At 42.9% G+C, this 20,482-nt stretch overlaps 1 protein-coding gene across 2 annotated transcripts in view; it reads left to right on the top strand.

The window, feature by feature from the left end:
- LOC147334158 (Fc receptor-like protein 1) overlaps positions 1-20,482 on the top strand; it is a 38,216-nt gene that overhangs the window by 9,143 nt on the left and 8,591 nt on the right. The window contains exons 1-4 of one of the 2 annotated variants that reach the window (XM_086287324.1): positions 4,616-4,646; positions 5,210-5,245; positions 5,451-5,714; positions 5,794-6,039. In XM_086287324.1, the coding sequence (XP_086143450.1) occupies positions 4,616-4,646; positions 5,210-5,245; positions 5,451-5,714; positions 5,794-6,039 (577 nt within the window). Of the gene's footprint in view, positions 1-4,615; positions 4,647-5,209; positions 5,246-5,450; positions 5,715-5,793; positions 6,040-20,482 lie in introns of those variants that run through there. The other variant, XM_086287325.1, reaches the window with a different exon arrangement.

Here is a 20,482-nt window from a genome sequence, read left to right as displayed (position 1 = left end):
AGATCTCCAAGAACATACAGAGGAGATTCTACACTGGTGTCATTGAGAGCATTTTGTGCAACAACATCATGGTGTGGTACGGGAACTGCACAGTACAGCAACAGAAAGCCCTGCAGAGGGTTGTGCGCACAGCTGAACGCACTATGGGAACACCTCTACCAGCACTGCAGGACATCTATGTTGAAAGGTGCAGTTCCCGGGCCATCAGGATCATTAGGGACTCCAGCCATCCAGCCCATAAATTGTTCAGGCTGCTGAGGTCAGGGAAACGCCTCTGTAGCCTGAAAACAAGAACAGAAAGGTTCAGGAGGAGTTTCTACCCACAAACAGTGAGACTCCTCAACCAAAAACGCAAACCGGATAATATGCTGGACAATCTCACACATAGTACATAATTCACACTTTACTTTTTTCTTTCCTGAATCTTATCTTATCTTATCTTATCTTATCTTATTTTATCATATACATTTGTACTTATGTAAATATGTTCATTTTTATAGTTTTCTTAGTTTAGTTTAGTTTAGTTTAGTTTAGTTTAGGTAAAAGTTTTTTCTAGTATGTTTCTCACAGTCGGGGGGAGTATTTTTTAGCCAGGAAAAACATTTCACTGTATGTTGTACTAGCTATAACTACATGTGACAAATAAATAAAGAATTGAGAATTGAGAAAACATATGGAATATGTAACGGTGTGAACGTGTTACTGCCCATCTCTGGTTGGCTGTGGCCCACAGTAGCCTGTGTTACTGTTTTTAATAAACAGCTGGTAACGTCTTGATGCATGCTCAATTCTCCAGGTAAGTAAATCCCCAAAAGTTTTTTTCTGTTCATCTGGACATAGCATTTTCATCGGGAGAAACGTTTTGTCACTCATCCAAGTGACTTCTTCAGTCTCAGCTGACTGCAGGTTTCCCAATCAGTACACTTGCATAATGACTGAAACCAGCCCACTGAAGGAACAATGGGCTGGGAGGTCAGTTCATAATCATAATTATGCAAATTCTCATGTCCATTGATCAACAACCACTGATCAAAGCTCACTGATCAATGGCCATGAGTACCGATTCTCCGAATCAAGGAGGGGGCCTAAGGGTACATCTTTCACCATCTTATAATGCTGTGATTGCAGCCATTCCCCAACTCTCTGTTAATGGTACTCATGGCCATTGATCAGTGGTCTGGCCACTTTGATGTCAATAAAACACTCCGCCGCCTCTGGTAGGAATTTTGTTGGGCCTGACATAGGCAGGATGTAGTGGACTTTTGCCACCAGCTGTACAACACTGAAGAGTCTCACAGCCAAATTATATGCTCAACTCCAACAGGGTGGATGTAGAGGGGGTGGGGATGGACATCCTGGGTCCATTCCCCTGCACAGAAAGGGGAAACCGCTATATCCTCACAGCTATGGACTATTTCACAAAGTGGCCAGAGGCATACAGCTTACCTGACCAAGAGGCCCAGACAATTCGAATGCTGTGGTCGAGGGGATGTTCAGCAGATTTGGGGTGGCTGAAGTAATTCACATGGACCAGGGCAGGAATTTTGAGTCCCGCGTGTTTGCGACCATGTGCAAGAAACTAGGCTCCCATAAGACCTATACAACATCCCTCTGACTACAGAGTGATGGACTCGTTGATGGATGACAGAGCAACTGGCGCTAATGACAGTTAAACATCAAAGTGACTCCATGTCGATGAAGGTTCTCAGTCATCCAGGTCATTGTAGTCCTAGGAGCTTGGAAAGAAAAGTGTCTGGACTTCTTTAAGTCGCTTGAAGACGTTTTACCTCCGAGAAACTTCTTAGGTTCTAGGGTGAAATGATGGAGAGTCCCAGATTTAAGCCCTGTGGGAGAATCTTCCAAAGAGGGACAATGGACCCTCTTTGGATCCTCTACCTAATCAGACAAGTCAAGGTGTGAAAATGGGTGTAGGTCACAATCAGCCAAGGTTTCAGGTAAGGTCATTGGGAAACCTAGCCCCACCCTATCATGTGATTTCCTGAGGTCACATGGCCCAGTATGTGAGTGGGTGTTAAGGCGTCTGGGAAGGGATCTCAGAATCAGAATCAGAATCTTTATTGTCATTGTCACAGGTGCAACGAAATTAAAAATGGTCCCCGATCATTGCATCATCCCTAACGATATCAAAATATAAATAAAACAATAGAATTCAATAGTAAAATAAATAGAATACCTAAAGTGCTAATAAGAGGTATCAACAAACATTCACATACATTCCCACATACATGCTTCAGTCAGCGCATAGATTAATACGAGACTGGCGTGATTGGTGATTGGCAACAGTTCAAACAGGGAGTGACCAGGATGTGAGGTATCTTTTATGATGTTTTAGGCCTTTTTAAGACAGTGGGTGTTGTGTAGATCTTCCAGTGTGCAGAGGGCAGCCGGTGATCTTTTGGGCTGTGTTAATGATCCATTAGAGTGCTTTCCTCTGAGCCACTGTGCAGCAAGTGTACCAGATGCATATGCAATAGGTTAGAACACTCTCAATGGTGGCTTTGTAGAAGGACACCAGCAGTCTCTGTGTGATGTTCTCCTGTGAATTCTCAGGAAGTACAGTCTCTGTACCTTTTTCAGTAGCTTGGAGGTGAAACTGGATTATAGATGGCATACAGGTGGTGTCATAAACCACCTGTATTTCAGAAGCCCAGGGTTAATAATCAGGACCCTACAAAACCGGCCAGAAAATGTTCCCTATGAGCCTGAAAGGAAAAAGAGGGAACACACACATGTTCCCTTAAAACATGAGGTTATCCCAATTGGGCTTTTAGCAAGTTTCCAAATGCCGTTTGTTATTGTGGAGAAACACCTACTAAAGAGAAGGGCCACCAGGCCAAAGCAAAGGTTTTGACTCAATCAGCGTTAACTTTGTGTTAAAATAAATTCATGAAGACAGCCGAAGGGTCAGGACTGCCAAAATGAATTAAATAAATACATCATTAAAGTTGATAATACTGATGATGTGCCCCTGGACACATCATCAGTGATGTAACCTGGGGTCATTGGGGGGTTTCGTGTCTTTCAACAATCAGACCCCCTCTCCCAGGAGACCCAGCCAGGGTTGATCAAGCCCCAGCTTGTTACCTTGTTCTTAACTGAGCAGGTGCTCTTACTATGACTGATCCCACTTCAGATCAAATCCGCTACAGCCTACAGGACTTGATCGTGTTGCCAGCGATATTGTCCTTGTGCCAGGGCTTTTGGGCAGCAACTTAAAATGTGCTCCAGGGTTCCTCTGTTCTGACAGAGAAGACAGCCTGGTGTCTCTACTTTCCCCCAAGTGAAGAGATTTGATGGACTTGGTAGCACATCATATACTGCGTGAATCAGGAATTTTATCCGCTGGGGTTCTGCTTTCCACAGATCATTCCACGTGACCTTGCACTTGTAACCTTGGGTTGTGTTGCGTGGTTGAGAGGAGGCGGCAAAACACTTAGCAGGCTAGTCGGAAGAACACACACCCACGCTGGTATCGGTAATCCACGGTGGTTCTTTAATACGCCTTCTTCAACAACCATATAAAAGCCTGGCAGTGGCACAAACTGATGACACCATCAACCCTCGACCTGGATGTCTTAAAGGGACACCACACCATAGTGGCTTTTACACACTCTACAACTTGCTCCGATTTTGTCCAAGCCCCCTGCTGCCTCAATTGCACGCTGACTTCCCCTCAACTCCTGCTCGCACCTCCTCACGGATCAGCGACCGCCTATCTTTCCCCTGTGCCTTGTTGTAGTTAGGTGTTCTACTGCTACCCAAGCCCACTCTTCCCTGGGCCACTGTACCCACTATCACCCTTTGCTGCAGCCTTGATACTGTAATCTCAACAGCCTCAGCAGCCCTCCACTTCCGCCCGGTCCTAACCTCTATTCCAGCCAGGGCAACCCGGGGGTCACTGGACTCCCAATATTGGAGCAGCTCCCTGGAACGGCTCACCATAAACTCCTTGCTTAGGCTGCTAAAGTGGAGCTTCAGCTTGTTGTTATGACCATACAGAGCGATGCTACTAAGGCTTCGAGGCAGACCCAACCACCTGCGCAGAAACCTGCTGATCCTCATCTCGAATCCTTCCACTGTTGAGATGAGAACTTTATAGACTAAGAGGGGACACAAAATCCGGGTTAGAATTTCTTGCTGATAAATCCAGGCTTTAAACTTGCCAGGAAGGCCAGATTTATCCACTGATGAGAGCCAGGCCTCCAGGTCTTCGTTGGTTGCTTGTATAATTAATTAAATGGGTCAATAATTAATTAAATGTGTTAATTAAATAAAAATTTAAATAAATAAATAATTGATTGATTGAATGTTTTAAATGAAATTAATGGACATTTAATTAATTATTGTAATATTTGTATAATTAATTAATTCCAAATGTAATTAATTAATGAAAAAATAATTAAATATTTAAGGGTCTATTTAATGAATTCATTTTGTCACTCCTGGCCCTCCATGGCATACTATTTCCTGTAGTATCAGCTGTACCACCGTCTCTGTACAAATGAAGGAAGAGGACATCTTCAGAGGAAGAGGGCGGGCTTTACTTGGTGTCAGTGACAGAAATGAAAAGAAGCTCAAATGAGTGAGAAGGACGATGAAGGAAACATCTGTGCTGTGTCTGCTCTGTAAGTAGAATCTCTGTGTTTGTTTGAATTCTTGTACTTTGACTGTCTGCTCTCCTGATAACTGATGATGGAGGAGAAGACATGAAAAACAAATCAGGCTGAATTCAAGTGCAAAGCACCACGAGGACCAACTGCAGGTCTCATCTGACTCTTTATCTTTGCTCAGGAGTCGAGGAAACACAGCAGGCAGTGAAAAGCTCAACTCATTCACTCATTATATCAACACAGCTGCACAGTGGACACATGACTTTACTGTGTTATTTAATTACACTGAATATTTTGTAAATACCCACAGTATAGTCAGTGCAAATAAAATAATTATTTTAATTATTGCTGTTAAAACAATGTTGCTCATTTTCAGAGCTGCTTTTTAAAAATGCATGCCAAACTAGAGGTACGGGAAACAGAAGGTTCGTGAGATCTTTCAATAGTTGCTTTTCAGCATCTGCTGTTGAAATGATTGTAGTATTGGAGGCATCATAGCGGTCCAGTTGTTAGTGCTGTTTGTGTGGAGTTGTTCTTTATGTTCACCTCAAATCAACCTGAGTGTCATTTCTCTTTAGTTCTGATCTCACTGCTGAGCTGCTCAACAAACCAAGGTCAGTAACCTTCTTCTGTCACAGTTTAAACCTGAGAAATGCTCACTGATATGACCTGATTCTGTTCAAGTAGTGATAATGTCATATGTCAGCACTCGAGATGTGATGCAGAGGAAAGTTTAACTGAATGCTTTTTATCAGCACTTTATTGAGCTGATGAAAAACAGATTTTGACAAAAGCATATCATAATTTTAACGCTTACAGCTCATCTGACTGTGAGTCCCAGCAGCTCTCAGTTCTTTGAAGGAGACTTTGTGACTCTGAGCTGTGAGGAGGACGACAGCTCTGCTGGATGGACTCTGAGGAGAAAACCAAGCAAAGGAAATACCACTCAGTGTGGAGATGGGTGGGGAACATCATTTAACTCTTCCTGTGACATTAGTTACATCGTTGAACGAGACAGTGGAGTTTACTGGTGTGAGTCCAGAGAGGGTCCCATCAGTAACATGGTTAACCTGACAGTCACTGGTAAGCTGAGTGTGTGGAGTTAGTGTTGATGAAGCTGTGTGTAAATGGATGAAATGCTGTAGTTTGTCTCTGTGTTGAGGTGGATCAGTGATCCTGCAGAGTCCTGTCCTCCCTGTGATGGAGGGAGATGACGTCACTCTGCTCTGTAAAACAAAGACCACTCCCTCCAACCTCCCAGCTGCTTTCTATAAAGATGGCTCCCTCATCAGGAAGCAGCCTACAGGTCACATGACCATCCAGCATGTTTCCAGGTCTGATGAAGGCCTCTACAAGTGTGACATCAGCGGTCATGGAGAGTCTCCATCCAGCTGGATCACTGTCACAGGTGACACACTCACCTGTCTGTGTTTCTGCAGCTTTCAACATTCACAATGTGACGACAACTTAATGACTGTGTTTGCTTTATTTTAGGGGAAAACGCCACCACAACTCCACCTACATCCACACCTCCAGCTACATCCACAACTCCATCTACATCTACCTCTGCTGCTGTTCTCTCTGTGTTGTCATTTGTTGGATCATTCTTTTTTGTGCTTCTACTGGTGTTACTGGTTCTGCTGGTGAGACGATATGTTCACAGGAAACTCGAAGGTGAGTCTCAGGGTTGTTCATTTTAAAAACAGGAAGGATCATGTAGACATCATTTGGAGTTGGAGATCATTTTAAATTCCTTCTCAGCGTCTTTATTTAAATTCTTAGTCTGACTTTAATAAAGTTAATAATTTTGTCGTTTCTGTGACATCCTAATGTGTTGAAGCTTCAGCCTGATGATAAACGCTTACAGCTCTGTGAGTGTGGTTGGTCACTTACGCCTGTATTTCCTATATTTTATGCATCAAAAACTTTTCCCGGCTTCTCTGCTCTCTCTGTTCCTCCTGATGAACGCAAAACTGAATTTAACAACCAAAATCATATTTTTTTAGTCTTTCTCCTAAAACACCCGGTAAACGTTACTTTCAAACTGAACAAAATTAATTTGTTAATGTTTTTTGTCTTTAGCAAAATTTTGTGTGAGTCACAGCAACCTGCAGTGTGTTTTCATGATAATGAAGAATCAACATCACCTCTTCATAACACCAGCTACATATACTCAGAAGCACAAGACACTTCTCTTTTGGCTAATAATAGTGTTCATGCTGTGAGAACATGTTTGCTTTGACCTTTGTGGTGAAGCGCGTCAGTGTGGAAAAAAATGGCAACATTGTGGTCGTTTACTTTTCTTGTTCTCAGAGGCACCTCGCTGTTCTGTGTGCTCGTTGGCAAAACCTGCATAAAAGTAATTAATATCACAGCACTGTTGCAGTTGTAACTGCAATAATTAAATGTATTTTATTCTGCAGAGAGTGAAGCAGCTGCAGTTGATTCATCTGTGAGAACTGAATATGTCAGTTATTTACCAAACACCATCAGAACATGGTCCAGGTACAGCTGCTCTTTATCTTTCACTTTAGACAGAGACATGCTAGCTGCTCACCCTGTTTCCATTCACCATGCTAAGCTAAGCTAACCACATCAGGACTCCAGCTCAGAGCTCTGACTTGTGAATCAGATTTCTCATCACTGTCACAAACAAAATCCCCTTTTGCATTTTGTCAGACTTGGGGACCACAATGTTTTTTTGTAGCTATTTCCATTGCTGGGTTTCAAAAATGGCAAGATGCTCTCGTGACTCATCGAGGGACGCCGCTTACCATCCAATCGGTGGCATGCAGTTTGTTGACATGAGATTTTCAGTTCGCCTTGGATAGTATCACAGTTAAGTAGATACTAAAAAAGTACCTGTCAAGAGATGTATTCTGAAACACTTCTTCAGCAGAGAATCAGAGAGGAGAAACACACAGGTTTTCTTGATAGCAAGGGCAGCCACCAGAGCATTCGCACATGAGTGAGGGCTCAGAGCTCTCAAGAGTAGCAAACCGTCCAGCTCCCGTTAGACAGGAAGTAATGAGAAGTAGCACTTCCGGTAGGATGTCAAAATAAAATGAACAGTGTGCCAGAAACAAATAAAGATTCCATGAACTTATATAACATTACATAACATGAGGGGCGACTCTTAAGAAGCCAGAACACAATGAATTACAGTAGTCCAGCCTGGAAGTAATAAATGCATGAACTAGTTTTTCAACATCACTCCGAGACAAGATATTTCTAATTTTAGAGATGTTGCAAAAATGTAAGAAAGCAGTCTTACATATTTGTTTAATATGTGCGTTGAAGGACATGTCCTGGTCAAAAATGACTCCAAGGTTCCTCACAGTGTTACTGGAGGCCAAGGTAATGCCATCCAGCGTAAGAATCTGGTTAGATACCATATTTCTAAGCTTTTCAGGGCCGAGTACAATAACCTCAGTTTTATCTGAATTAAGAAGCAGAAAGTTAGCGGCCATCCAGGTCTTTATGTCTTCAAGACATTCCTGCAGTTTAACTAATTGGTGTGTGTTATCTGGCTTCACGGATAGATAGAGCTGGGTGTCATCTGCATAGCAGTGTAAATGTATGCTATGTCTTCTAATGATGCTGCCTAAGGGAAGCATGTATAATGTAAACAGAATTGGTCCTAGCACCGAACCCTGTGGAACTCCATAATTAACCTCAGTGTGTGAAGAGGACTCTCCATTTACATGCACAAATTGGAGTCTATTAGATAGATATGATACAAACCACTGCAGTGCAGTACCTGTAATACCTACAGCATGTTCTAATAGCTCTAATAGGATATTATGGTCGACAGCAGAGATGGGCAGTAACGCGTTACTTGTAACGCGTTACTGTAATCTGATTACTTTTTTCAAGTAACGAGTAATGTAAGGGATTACTATTGCAAAAACGGTAATTGGATTACGGTTACTTTCCCGTAGGAACGCTGCGTTACTGCGTTACTAAAACCGTGATTTTTTGCGAGAATGTCTCACGACAGTGACGTAAGCAAGTGCGCCTGAGTGACAACAGCTGTGTGCAGAGCAACAATGGATCATATGATTGTGGGAGAGAGTATGAGCGTGCAGCGTTTAAAGCGTGGAAGTACTGACCTTACTTTGAGTTTGATTCCATAAAAAGTGACAAAAACATTAGCGTCCATCGTGCGTGGGAAGAAAACTTCTTTTTACAGCGAAAAAAACCCCTAAACTTCCAAGCAAGCACCGAGTGTGCTACAGTGGGGCAAAAAAGTATTTAGTCAGCCACCGATTGTGCAAGTTCCCCCACCTAAAATGATGACAGAGGTCAGTAATTTGCACCAGAGGTACACTTCAACTGTGAGAGACAGAATGTGAAAAAAAAATCCATGACTCCACATGGTAGGATTTGTAAAGAATTTATTCGTAAATCAGGGTGGAAAATAAGTATTTGGTCAATAACAAAAATACAACTCAATACTTTGTAACATAACCTTTGTTGGCAATAACAGAGGTCAAACGTTTACTATAGGTCTTTACCAGGTTTGCACACACAGTAGCTGGTATTTTGGCCCATTCCTCCATGCAGATCTTCTCGAGAGCAGTGATGTTTTGGGGCTGTCGCCGAGCAACACGGACTTTCAACTCCCGCCACAGATTTTCTATGGGGTTGAGGTCTGGAGACTGGCTAGGCCACTCCAGGACTTTCAAATGCTTCTTACGGAGCCACTCCTTTGTTGCCCGGGCGGTGTGTTTTGGATCATTGTCATGTTGGAAGACCCAGCCTCGTTTCATCTTCAAAGTTCTCACTGATGGAAGGAGGTTTTGGCTCAAAATCTCACGATACATGGCCCCATTCATTCTGTCCTTAACACGGATCAGTCGTCCTGTCCCCTTGGCAGAAAAACAGCCCCATAGCATGATGTTTCCACCCCCATGCTTCACAGTAGGTATGGTGTTCTTGGGATGCAACTCAGTATTCTTCGTCCTCCAAACATGACGAGTTGAGTTTATAGCAAAAAGTTCTACTTTGGATTCATCTGACCACATGACATTCTCCCAATCCTCTGCTGTATCATCCATGTGCTCTCTGGCAAACTTCAGACGGGCCTGGACATGCACTGGCTTCAGCAGCGGAACACGTCTGGCACTGCGGGATTTGATTCCCTGCCGTTGTAGTGTGTTACTGATGGTGACCTTTGTTACTTTGGTCCCAGCTCTCTGCAGGTCATTCACCAGGTCCCCCCGTGTGGTTCTGGGATCTTTGCTCACCGTTCTCATGATCATTTTGACCCCACGGGATGAGATCTTGCGTGGAGCCCCAGATTGAGGGAGATTATCAGTGGTCTTGTATGTCTTCCATTTTCTGATGATTGCTCCCACAGTTGATTTTTTCACACCAAGCTGCTTGCCTATTGTAGATTCACTCTTCCCAGTCTGGTGCAGGTCTACAATACTTTTCCTGGTGTCCTTCGAAAGCTCTTTGGTCTTGGCCATGGCGGAGTTTGGAGTCTGACTGTTTGAGGCTGTGGACAGGTGTCTTTTATACAGATGATGAGTTCAAACAGGTGCCATTCATACAGGTAACGAGTGGGGGACAGAAAAGCGTCTTACAGAAGACGTTACAGGTCTGTGAGAGCCAGAGATTTTCCATGTTTGAGGTGACCAAATACTTATTTTCCACCCTGATTTACGAATAAATTCTTTACAAATTCTACCATGTGGATTCATGGAATTGTTTTTCACATTCTGTCTCTCACAGTTGAAGTGTACCTCTGGTGCAAATTACTGACCTCTGTCATCATTTTAAGTGGGGGAACTTGCACAATCGGTGGCTGACTAAATACTTTTTTGCCCCACTGTATGACGTAATGGGAAATTCACAGAGAAACTCGCGGATTCTTCAACTGACCGCGGCACACCTGCACCAGAGTAAACCTCCGCCTACCGCAGTCCTGCTTTACAGGTGAAAATAGAGCAACAGGACCGCTGAGTCTTTGACTTTATTTATTTTCTGCTGTGTTTTACTTGCATCTATTTGAAAGAGTGAGTGTAAACACAAAAAATATTTTATTTTATGTGCTGGAATGTGTAGAAAATAAGTTTAAATGTTAAACTAATTTATTCAAGTCAGAGAATGTTGCATATAATTAAATTTTTGCTTGATGCATAAAGTTAAAAGATTAAAACTGATAAAACAAGTTAAAAAAAAGAGACTTTTCCATTTGATTACATTTTGTATGATGGATTATGTAGAAAAAGTAGAATTGGGCTGAAAGATCTATCGCTTTATCACCTATTCAGGTTGTAAATTGTGTTTTTAAAAAGTAACTAAGTAACTAAGTAATTAATTACTTTTGAAAATAAGTAATCAGTAAAGTAATGGGATTACTTTTTGGGGGAAGTAATCAGTAATTAGTTACTGATTACTTTTTTCAAGTAACTTGACCAACACTGGTCAACAGTATCGAACGCTGCACTGAGGTCTAGCAGGACAAGCACAGAGATGAGTCCACTGTCAGAGGCCATAAGAAGATCATTTGTAACCTTCACTAAAGCTGTTTCTGTGCTGTGCTGAGCTCTGAAACCTGACTGAAACTCTTCAAATAAACCATTCCTCTGCAGATGATCTGTTAGCTGTTTGACAACTACTCTTTCAAGGATTTTTGATATGAAAGGAAGGTTGGAGATTGGCCTATAATTAGCTAAGACTGCTGGGTCTAGAGATGGCTTTTTGAGTAAAGGTTTAACTACAGCTAGCTTGAAGGCCTGTGGTACATAGCCGATTATTAGAGATAGGTTGATCATATTTAAGATTGAAGAATTAATTAATGGCAGGACTTCTTTGAGCAGTTTTGTAGGAATGGGGTCTAAAAGACACGTTGATGGTTTGGAGGAAGTAATTATTGAAGTTAACTCAGAAAGATCAATTGGAGAAAAAGAGTCTAAATGAATATCAATGGTACTAAAAGTAGCTGTAGATAATATTACATCTGTGGGATGATTATTGGTAATTTTGTCTCTAATGATTAAAATTTTATTTGTGAAGAAATTCATGAAGTCATTACTAGTTAACGTTAAAAGGATGGTTGGCTCAACAGTGCTCTGGCTTTTTGTCAGCCTGGCTACAGTGCTGAAGAGAAACCTGGGGTTGTTCTTATTTTCTTCAATCAGTGATGAATAGTAAGATGTTCTGGCTTTGCGGAGAGCTTTCTTATAAAGCAGAAAACTATTTCTCCAGGCAAAATGATGATCCTCTAAATTTGTGACACGCCATTTCCTCTCCAGCTTACGAGTCCTCTGCTTTAGGGTACGTGTTTGAGAATTATACCACGGATTCAGGTACTTCTGATTAGAGACCTCAGTTTTCACAGGAGCTACAGTGTCCAGTCGTACATAGTGAGAATGTAAAATTATTAACAAGATAATCGACCTCTGTTGGAGTAGCGTTCAGATAGCTGCTCTGCTCTATGTTGGTACAGGGCATTGAAGATGATAACAGTGGGTGGATTATATTCTTAAACTTAGTTACAGCACTTTCAGAAAGACATCTACTTTGATAAAGTCTCCTCTCCACCGCTGTGTAATCAATTATTGTAAATGTAAATGTTATCAGGAAATGATCAGACAGGAGAAGGTTTTCAGGAAACACTGTTAAATGTTCAGTTTCTATGCCATATGTTAAAACAAGATCTAGAGTGTGATTAAAGTGGTGGGTGAGTTCTTTTACATTTTGAGAGAAACCAATTGAGTCTAATAACAGACTAAATGCCATGTTGAGGCTGTCATTTTTAGCATCTACATGGATGTTAAAATCACCCACAATAATTATTTTATCTGAGCTCAGAACTAAATTAGATATAAAGTCTGAGAAATCAGACAGAAACTCTGTGTAAGGCCCAGGTGGACGATAGATGATAACAAGTAAGACTGGTTTCTGAGTTTTATAACTAGGGTGGACAAGGCTAAGTATCAGGCTTTCAAATGAATTAAAAGTAACTGTGAGCGTAAAGTTCAGGCTGCAGACTACACTAAACACATCTGAAGCTGAGAGAAAGAAACACTAAACCACAGTAGAAGAAATCATGTGATCAAGGTTAAAGATCAGCACAGATCTGTGGGCTGTTCGAAGAAGCAGTTAAAGTGTGAGCAGTATGGAAGCTCTGTGATTTGTATCTGAGCTGGTTCCCAGTAAAGTCTGAACTGGGACTGTGTGTGATGCAGAGAGGTGGAGATTGGAGTTCTTTACTGAACTACAAAGCTTGTAATCATGTTTCCTGTTGTTTTAACTTATTGTGTTTGTGTTCAGACTTTAAACCAGAGCCAGATGTCGTCTACTCTTCACTGAAGTAGTACACCAGTCCAACCACTGATGTCCAGCTGCTGGCCTCTAACTGGTCCCCCCAGCACCTCAGACCAGAGGACATCCACATGCTAACAAGACTTCTGTGGGTTTCACAAAGGGAAAACTGGACTTCTGGTTTGGTTCTGGCCTAACAACACACACGTTTCTTAACTGAAGAAAACAAAGAATAAAGACTAAACCACAACCTCAGCCTAAAAACAACAGGAGCATCAACCAGTGTCTTTAAATCTTCATTTATTTGTGTTTGACACTGAAGAGTTTTGCCTCTTTGTTTCCTCAGTCAGCTAGAAACCAACCAGCAGCCACTGGCATGGTGAAAAAGTTTTATAACTGTTTCACTTATTTATTTGTATCACTTTCACCTCTTCTTAAAGTCAATAAAGAGTTGTTTTTTTTTCTACTGATGGCATGAGTATGAAAATCTTTGGGTTGCTATTGTTACAGAATCATCTTGATCACAAACTATGCCACCACTGAACTAAAACACAACATAAAATCGGGTATATGGGTAAAGGAGAGACATGAAATGATCATGAACGATCATGTCCAATTTAGCTTTGGAGACTACAGTCCTGACTTTAGCCATATTTCTTAAATCGAAAAAGCAAATAGGTCACAACCTTGATGTGAGCATCAAAAGTCAAATATTGGTCCAAAAAATAACCAGAGTCTGAGCAGCAGCTTTTACCATGGATGAGAAAGAACCCAGATGTGAACAGTGTTCTTCAATAGTTGACTTTAGTTTCCACAAAGCATCATGCTTTATTCATTCCTCCTTCACTTGGGAAACATTCATAGTGACTCAGTCTGTAGTGTTTTAGTGTCTGATAAACTACGAACTAATGAACATGTGAATCACACTGGACTTCCTGAACTAGCTCAGCTCACAGCTCCTTCCATTAACCCTTTAAAACTGATCGGAGCGGGCACGCTCTGTTTTGCATAACTATTTTAAAATCCCGGTAGCACTGCAACGGCGTAAGCTAGCGCAAAAAATTTTTTTGCATATGAAACCGGAGGAGTTGTACTTACATCTTATGCCATCAGCTTGTCCTAGGTCACGGTTTCCTTCCACATATAGCTTTGCAAAAACTGCATAAAAAGCACTTGCAGCAACAAAAACATAATATTCCAGAAACACGCTTTGCCGTTCCAATCAGCTGTTCATAACACTTCCTATGTTGGAATAGACGTCAGCGCGAACTTTCACATGTCCGCCATGACCTGCCTAAAACCGGAAGTGATGTCATTTTTGCGGAAATGTAGTCTTTTTTACCATCAGGGCCTCAGGGCCTATACTGGTGTTTTTAAAAGTTATGTTTGAGTTTATCACTTTCTGTGTCTTTTCTGGGATGCTTAGGACTCATATTGCACTGCTGGAAATAGTTTATTTTGATGCATATGCTGCTTTTTTGCAAATTTGTACTATAATATTTATTTTCGTTTTTCCTGCAGTGTATAAAAATTGGTGTATTTCAAAATTAAACTATGAAGACACTCAAAATAAATTTTCTGTGGTGGGAAACTATTTTGTGCAACTTTTTTGTATTTAGGGTTTTGAGGGATAAGCCTCTTAAATTTCTCTAACTAGAAATATATGTTAAAAAAACAAAAACGATTTTAAATTTTTTTGTAGTTTATTGCACTTTTTGCAATTTATGTAATTACTATGCACTTAATGCAGACATATTATTGAAATTTGGGCTATAATGGTTGTATTGATGTATAGCAACTTGAAATGCTCCCAAAAATGGCTCCACAGCATGTAAAAATATAATATAAGCTCTGGCGGACTTGGTTCTATGGTAGGTCTTATATCCAACAATGATGAGACAAACTATAGGACAGAGGTGCAACAACTAGAGTCATGGTGCCACGACAATAACTTGGTCTTAAACACCAAAAAGACCAAGGAGATCATTGTAGATTTCCGGAAGAGGGGTCATAACAACCATCTGCCTCTCTTCATTGGCAGTGAGGCGGTGGAGAGGGTGAGCAGTTTTAAATTCTTGGGGGTAACTGTGACCGAGGACCTGTCCTGGGGCAACCATATCACCTCAGTTGTACGGAAGGCCCAACAGCGCCTCTACTACCTGAGGAGACTGCGGAGCGCACACATTCCCAGATCTCTGATGTTGAACTTCTACAACTGTGCCATCAGCAGCGTTCTGACGTATGGATTTCTAGTGTGGTTCCCCAGCTGCACCAAGGCCGATCAGCAAGCACTCCAGCGGGTGGTGAAGGAAGCTGGCAGAATTATTGGAACAAGTCTGCCAGAGATCAGTAATATCTTCCCCACTCGCTGTCTGAGGAGGGTGCACAGTATCCTGCGGGACCAACATCACCCTGCGCGCCACCTTTTCCATCTGCTGCCCTCAGGGAGAAGGTACAGGTCTATACAGGCCAGAACATCCAGACTGGCCAACAGCCTGTATCCACAGGCTGTGAGGCTCCTGAACTCTCTGCCCCCCTCTCACGGACAATAACCATATCCAACTTCTTAATAGCAATGAACTGGTCTGCATTGGTGCATCATATCTTTATTCTCTTCCCCCTCCTGCCCCCCCCCCCCCTCTTTCTTAAATAGATAACTATCATATCTGATATCATATCTCACAGTACAATAATATTGAATGGGTTGCATTGTTGTATTTTGTCATGTTTCTCAGGTCTTTGTCTGAATTTCTACAAACATTATTGCTAAGGATTGTCTTATTGCATTGGAGTCACACTGGGTTAAATGTGTACACTTGGGTTTTAAGGGGTATTTATTATTTTCTTCTTTTTTTTGGGTTGTATGGAAGCCCCAAACGCAATTTCATTGTTCTTGACAATGACAATAAATAAATAAATACTAAATACTAAAAAAATACTTAAAGGGTTAAACATGTCAGTGAATAAAGTATTTATCTGCAATTATTGACTCTGAGCAAACAATCTTGGTATCAAAATAAAATTTCATCAGAGGTGTAAATATTAAAGCAGATGTTACTATGTAGAAATCACAGAGGCTGGAACATAGACAAATATGAAGTTTTTCCTCACCTTTCCTTTTTTGTAGTTTATAGCAACCCCATTTGTAAATATGCTACTGTATCCTAAGCAGTGTTGGGTGTAACACCTTACTAAGTTAACTAAGTTACTGTCCTTTATAAGGCCTCAAGATGGCGCCAGTGTGTACGGCTTGCCGTCTGATTCTGTTTGTACTAGTGTTTTATTTTTACTTTGTTTTAAAACATGCTAACTCTCTGCTTGTATATGATCGTCAAATGCTGCTGCTATAAGATCCTCTCAGTTAAAAACTCTTTATTGCAATCGTGGATATCAGGGAACCTTCTCCCCACCACTCCTGTCAGGAGTTCCAGCTTGTCTCCGTTGCGTTCCGGCGCTACCTCAACTGAGAGGGCGCCGTAGACGCCGTGGGAAACGCAGTGGCTTATTGGTGAGAATGAAGGCTACCTGGACACAATTTCGAAAAATACCTCACCCTATCCCAACTGGATTTGACCGCGTCAACTACTGGCACTCTCTGGACACGGCTTACACCTACCTGACACCTGTTGTCGGGCTTACGACAATAACCCCACGCCAGCGTGTCCCCCCCCCCCCGTCTTCGCTCAGGTGGAGTAAACCCTCAGAATCTACGGCCGATAGGTCGGGCACCCACATCGGCCGCTGAGCCACCTGTACCACTGAGATTAAGTCTTGTTAATGCACGATCGCTAGCAAATAAAACTTTTATTCTTAAGGACTTTTTTACCGATCGGGAGCTGGATCTAATGCTTTTAACGGAAACTTGGCAGAGAGTCGGTGAGTCCAGTTGTTTTACTGAACTTTTACCGCATGACTGTGACTATCTTAATGTGCCGAGGATCACTGGGCGTGGTGGTGGAGTGGCAGCTGTTTTTAGGAAGAAGCTCTCTTGCAAACACCTCTTGACTGACTCATATTCTAGTTTTGAACTTCTGGCGTTTGAATTGGGGCATCCCCGCCCGACACTCATTGCAGCTGTATACAGACCTCCAAAATACCACAAGGATTTTACCCAAGACTTTTCTTTTTTTTTTTTTTTTTTTTTTTTCTGGCCTGTCCCGTTTGGCTCTTTTGCCATCAGAATTGTTGTCTAAAGGCAAAGAAAGATGCCCAACGGATTTACTTTACCAAACTGACCATCCCAGCCTTGCCGTAATGGTCCATTTGATTCACCTTTTATTGTTTATTTTATTTTCACTTACTGAATACGGGACAGACTTGACTGGGGGAAAGAAGGGGAGAAAGAAAGAGGGAAAGAGAAACAGCTGAGAAGAGGGACGGGGGAGAAGGGCAAAAGACAAAACCCAACAGAACGGGCAGAGAAAAAAAAATGCATATATCAATCACCTGGATCACCTGCTGAGAAAGAAAAAAGAAAGCAAGCAGAAGAGAACAAGAGTAATAGAATAAACAACATCAAGTCAAGTCAAGTCAAGTCAGCTTTATTTGTCAATTCTGCCACATGTACAGGACATACACAGAATAGAAATTGCGTTACTCTCAAACCCTAGTGATTAGAAAAATGCAAATAAAATAATTAAAAAGTAAAAATTTAAATAAATTTAAATAAATACAATACAATTTTACGTATAACAAAAAAAGCTATGCAATATACAATATACAATATTCAAGTAAGAAGGCATAGTGGTGCAAAATAGGCAAATAGTGCAAATGGGGATTTAGTAGTGTACGGTAAGAGATAGTGTAACAACAAAGGCTTATGAGGTCCAATGCTTAAGCAGTCCAATGCTCCACAAAGTGACTGGAGCAGGCCAGTGAGTGCGTCAGAGAGTGAGTGTGTGTGTGTGTGTGACAGAGTTCAGTGAGACCGTGGTGGAGAAGAGGGGAGAGGGGGGCAGAATCGGGAGGGAGTTTAGCTTCCTGACAGCCTGATGGATGAAGCTGTCCTTCAGTCTGCTGGTCCTGGCCTGGAGACTCCGCAGTCTCCTCCCTGACGGCAGCAGCTTGAAGAAGCTTTGCATTGGGTGCGTGGGATCAGCCGCTATGCAAAGGGCTTTTTTAGTGAGACGGGTGCTGTAAATGTCCTGGAGGGAGGGGAGAGAGACACCAATGATCCTCTCTGCAGCTCTCACTATGCGTTGGAGGGTTCTATGGCAGGACGCATTGCAGGCTCCAAACCACACAGTGATGCAGCTCGACAGGATGCTCTCGATGGTGCCTCTGTAGAAAGTGTACATGATGGGGGCTGGTGCTCCTGCTCTTCTTAGTTTGCGGAGAAAGAAGAGACGCTGCTGTGATTTCTTGGCCAGTGCTGTGGTGTTGTACGTCCAGGAGAGATCCTCTGTGATGTGCACACCCAAGAACTTGGTGCTGCTCACTCTCTCCACATCACAATGATATATGGGAATATGACAGTAAATACTAAATGTTAAACATTATTGTGCAGCACATAAGATCAACAGAACACAGTGTGCTTTGAGGTAGGAGCCAAAAAGGGTGTAGTTTGTGGGTGTGATCACCCGTGTGTACACCTGTGAGCATGGACGCGCTTGTTTTTTGTTTTTTAAAAGGTTCCTTCATGTAATAATCTGCTAGAGGGTGCGGGGGGGCCACAGCCCCGTCCTCCAGGGCGTGAAGCAGGTGTGGAGGAGATCAAAACTCCAGACATCCAGAGGCCCCCAGAACACAAGAGACCAAGGAAGACCAACAGAGGGGCAGCTGCGCCACTGTCCCGGAAAGAGCTGAGGAGAGTCCCAGATGAGGGCTCACTCAGCAGCCGTGGAGCAGAAGCCAGGGGGAGTTGCAGTGACGCGCCCGTGAGCTCCGCCGGCAGCCAGCTGCGCCTGAGTGACCGAGCCCCAGGCCGAGAGGCCGGGGGCACCCCACCTCCGAAGTGGCCCGAGCGAGCCCCAGGCTCCAGGCCCCAATAAGCGGCCGCCAAGGAGTGAGCCGGTGTGTACCTGGACGGCCATCCCCGGACACAAAGAACCACCAACGCACCGATGTCTGAGGGGGTCCGCCACTGGCAGGGGAAGTGGTGGTAGGGGGAGATAGGCCTCCAAACCTTGGAGGGCCTGAGATGTCCCCAGAGAGGTGGTGCCTGACACCCAACCTGACATATACAGTGGGGCAAAAAAGTATTTAGTCAGCCACCGATTGTGCAAGTTCCCCCACCTAAAATGATGACAGAGGTCAGTAATTTGCACCAGAGGTACACTTCAACTGTGAGAGACAGAATGTGAAAAAAAAATCCATGACTCCACATGGTAGGATTTGTAAAGAATTTATTCGTAAATCAGGGTGGAAAATAAGTATTTGGTCAATAACAAAAATACAACTCAATACTTTGTAACATAACCTTTGTTGGCAATAACAGAGGTCAAACGTTTACTATAGGTCTTTACCAGGTTTGCACACACAGTAGCTGGTATTTTGGCCCATTCCTCCATGCAGATCTTCTCGAGAGCAGTGATGTTTTGGGGCTGTCGCCGAGCAACACGGACTTTCAACTCCCGCCACAGATTTTCTATGGGGTTGAGGTCTGGAGACTGGCTAGGCCACTCCAGGACTTTCAAATGCTTCTTACGGAGCCACTCCTTTGTTGCCCGGGCGGTGTGTTTTGGATCATTGTCATGTTGGAAGACCCAGCCTCGTTTCATCTTCAAAGTTCTCACTGATGGAAGGAGGTTTTGGCTCAAAATCTCACGATACATGGCCCCATTCATTCTGTCCTTAACACGGATCAGTCGTCCTGTCCCCTTGGCAGAAAAACAGCCCCATAGCATGATGTTTCCACCCCCATGCTTCACAGTAGGTATGGTGTTCTTGGGATGCAACTCAGTATTCTTCGTCCTCCAAACATGACGAGTTGAGTTTATAGCAAAAAGTTCTACTTTGGATTCATCTGACCACATGACATTCTCCCAATCCTCTGCTGTATCATCCATGTGCTCTCTGGCAAACTTCAGACGGGCCTGGACATGCACTGGCTTCAGCAGCGGAACACGTCTGGCACTGCGGGATTTGATTCCCTGCCGTTGTAGTGTGTTACTGATGGTGACCTTTGTTACTTTGGTCCCAGCTCTCTGCAGGTCATTCACCAGGTCCCCCCGTGTGGTTCTGGGATCTTTGCTCACCGTTCTCATGATCATTTTGACCCCACGGGATGAGATCTTGCGTGGAGCCCCAGATTGAGGGAGATTATCAGTGGTCTTGTATGTCTTCCATTTTCTGATGATTGCTCCCACAGTTGATTTTTTCACACCAAGCTGCTTGCCTATTGTAGATTCACTCTTCCCAGTCTGGTGCAGGTCTACAATACTTTTCCTGGTGTCCTTCGAAAGCTCTTTGGTCTTGGCCATGGCGGAGTTTGGAGTCTGACTGTTTGAGGCTGTGGACAGGTGTCTTTTATACAGATGATGAGTTCAAACAGGTGCCATTCATACAGGTAACGAGTGGGGGACAGAAAAGCGTCTTACAGAAGACGTTACAGGTCTGTGAGAGCCAGAGATTTT

Source organism: Aulonocara sp. 'chitande type north' Nkhata Bay, linkage group LG3 (assembly GCF_057382095.1).
Source record: "Aulonocara sp. 'chitande type north' Nkhata Bay isolate Kocher_YH1m ecotype deep benthic linkage group LG3, A_spYH_male_GT1.1, whole genome shotgun sequence".
In the NCBI taxonomy this organism is placed as follows: Eukaryota; Metazoa; Chordata; class Actinopteri; order Cichliformes; family Cichlidae; genus Aulonocara; species Aulonocara sp. 'chitande type north' Nkhata Bay.
Note: the sequence above shows the minus strand (reverse complement) of the source record. Positions and strands in the feature narration are given on the sequence as shown.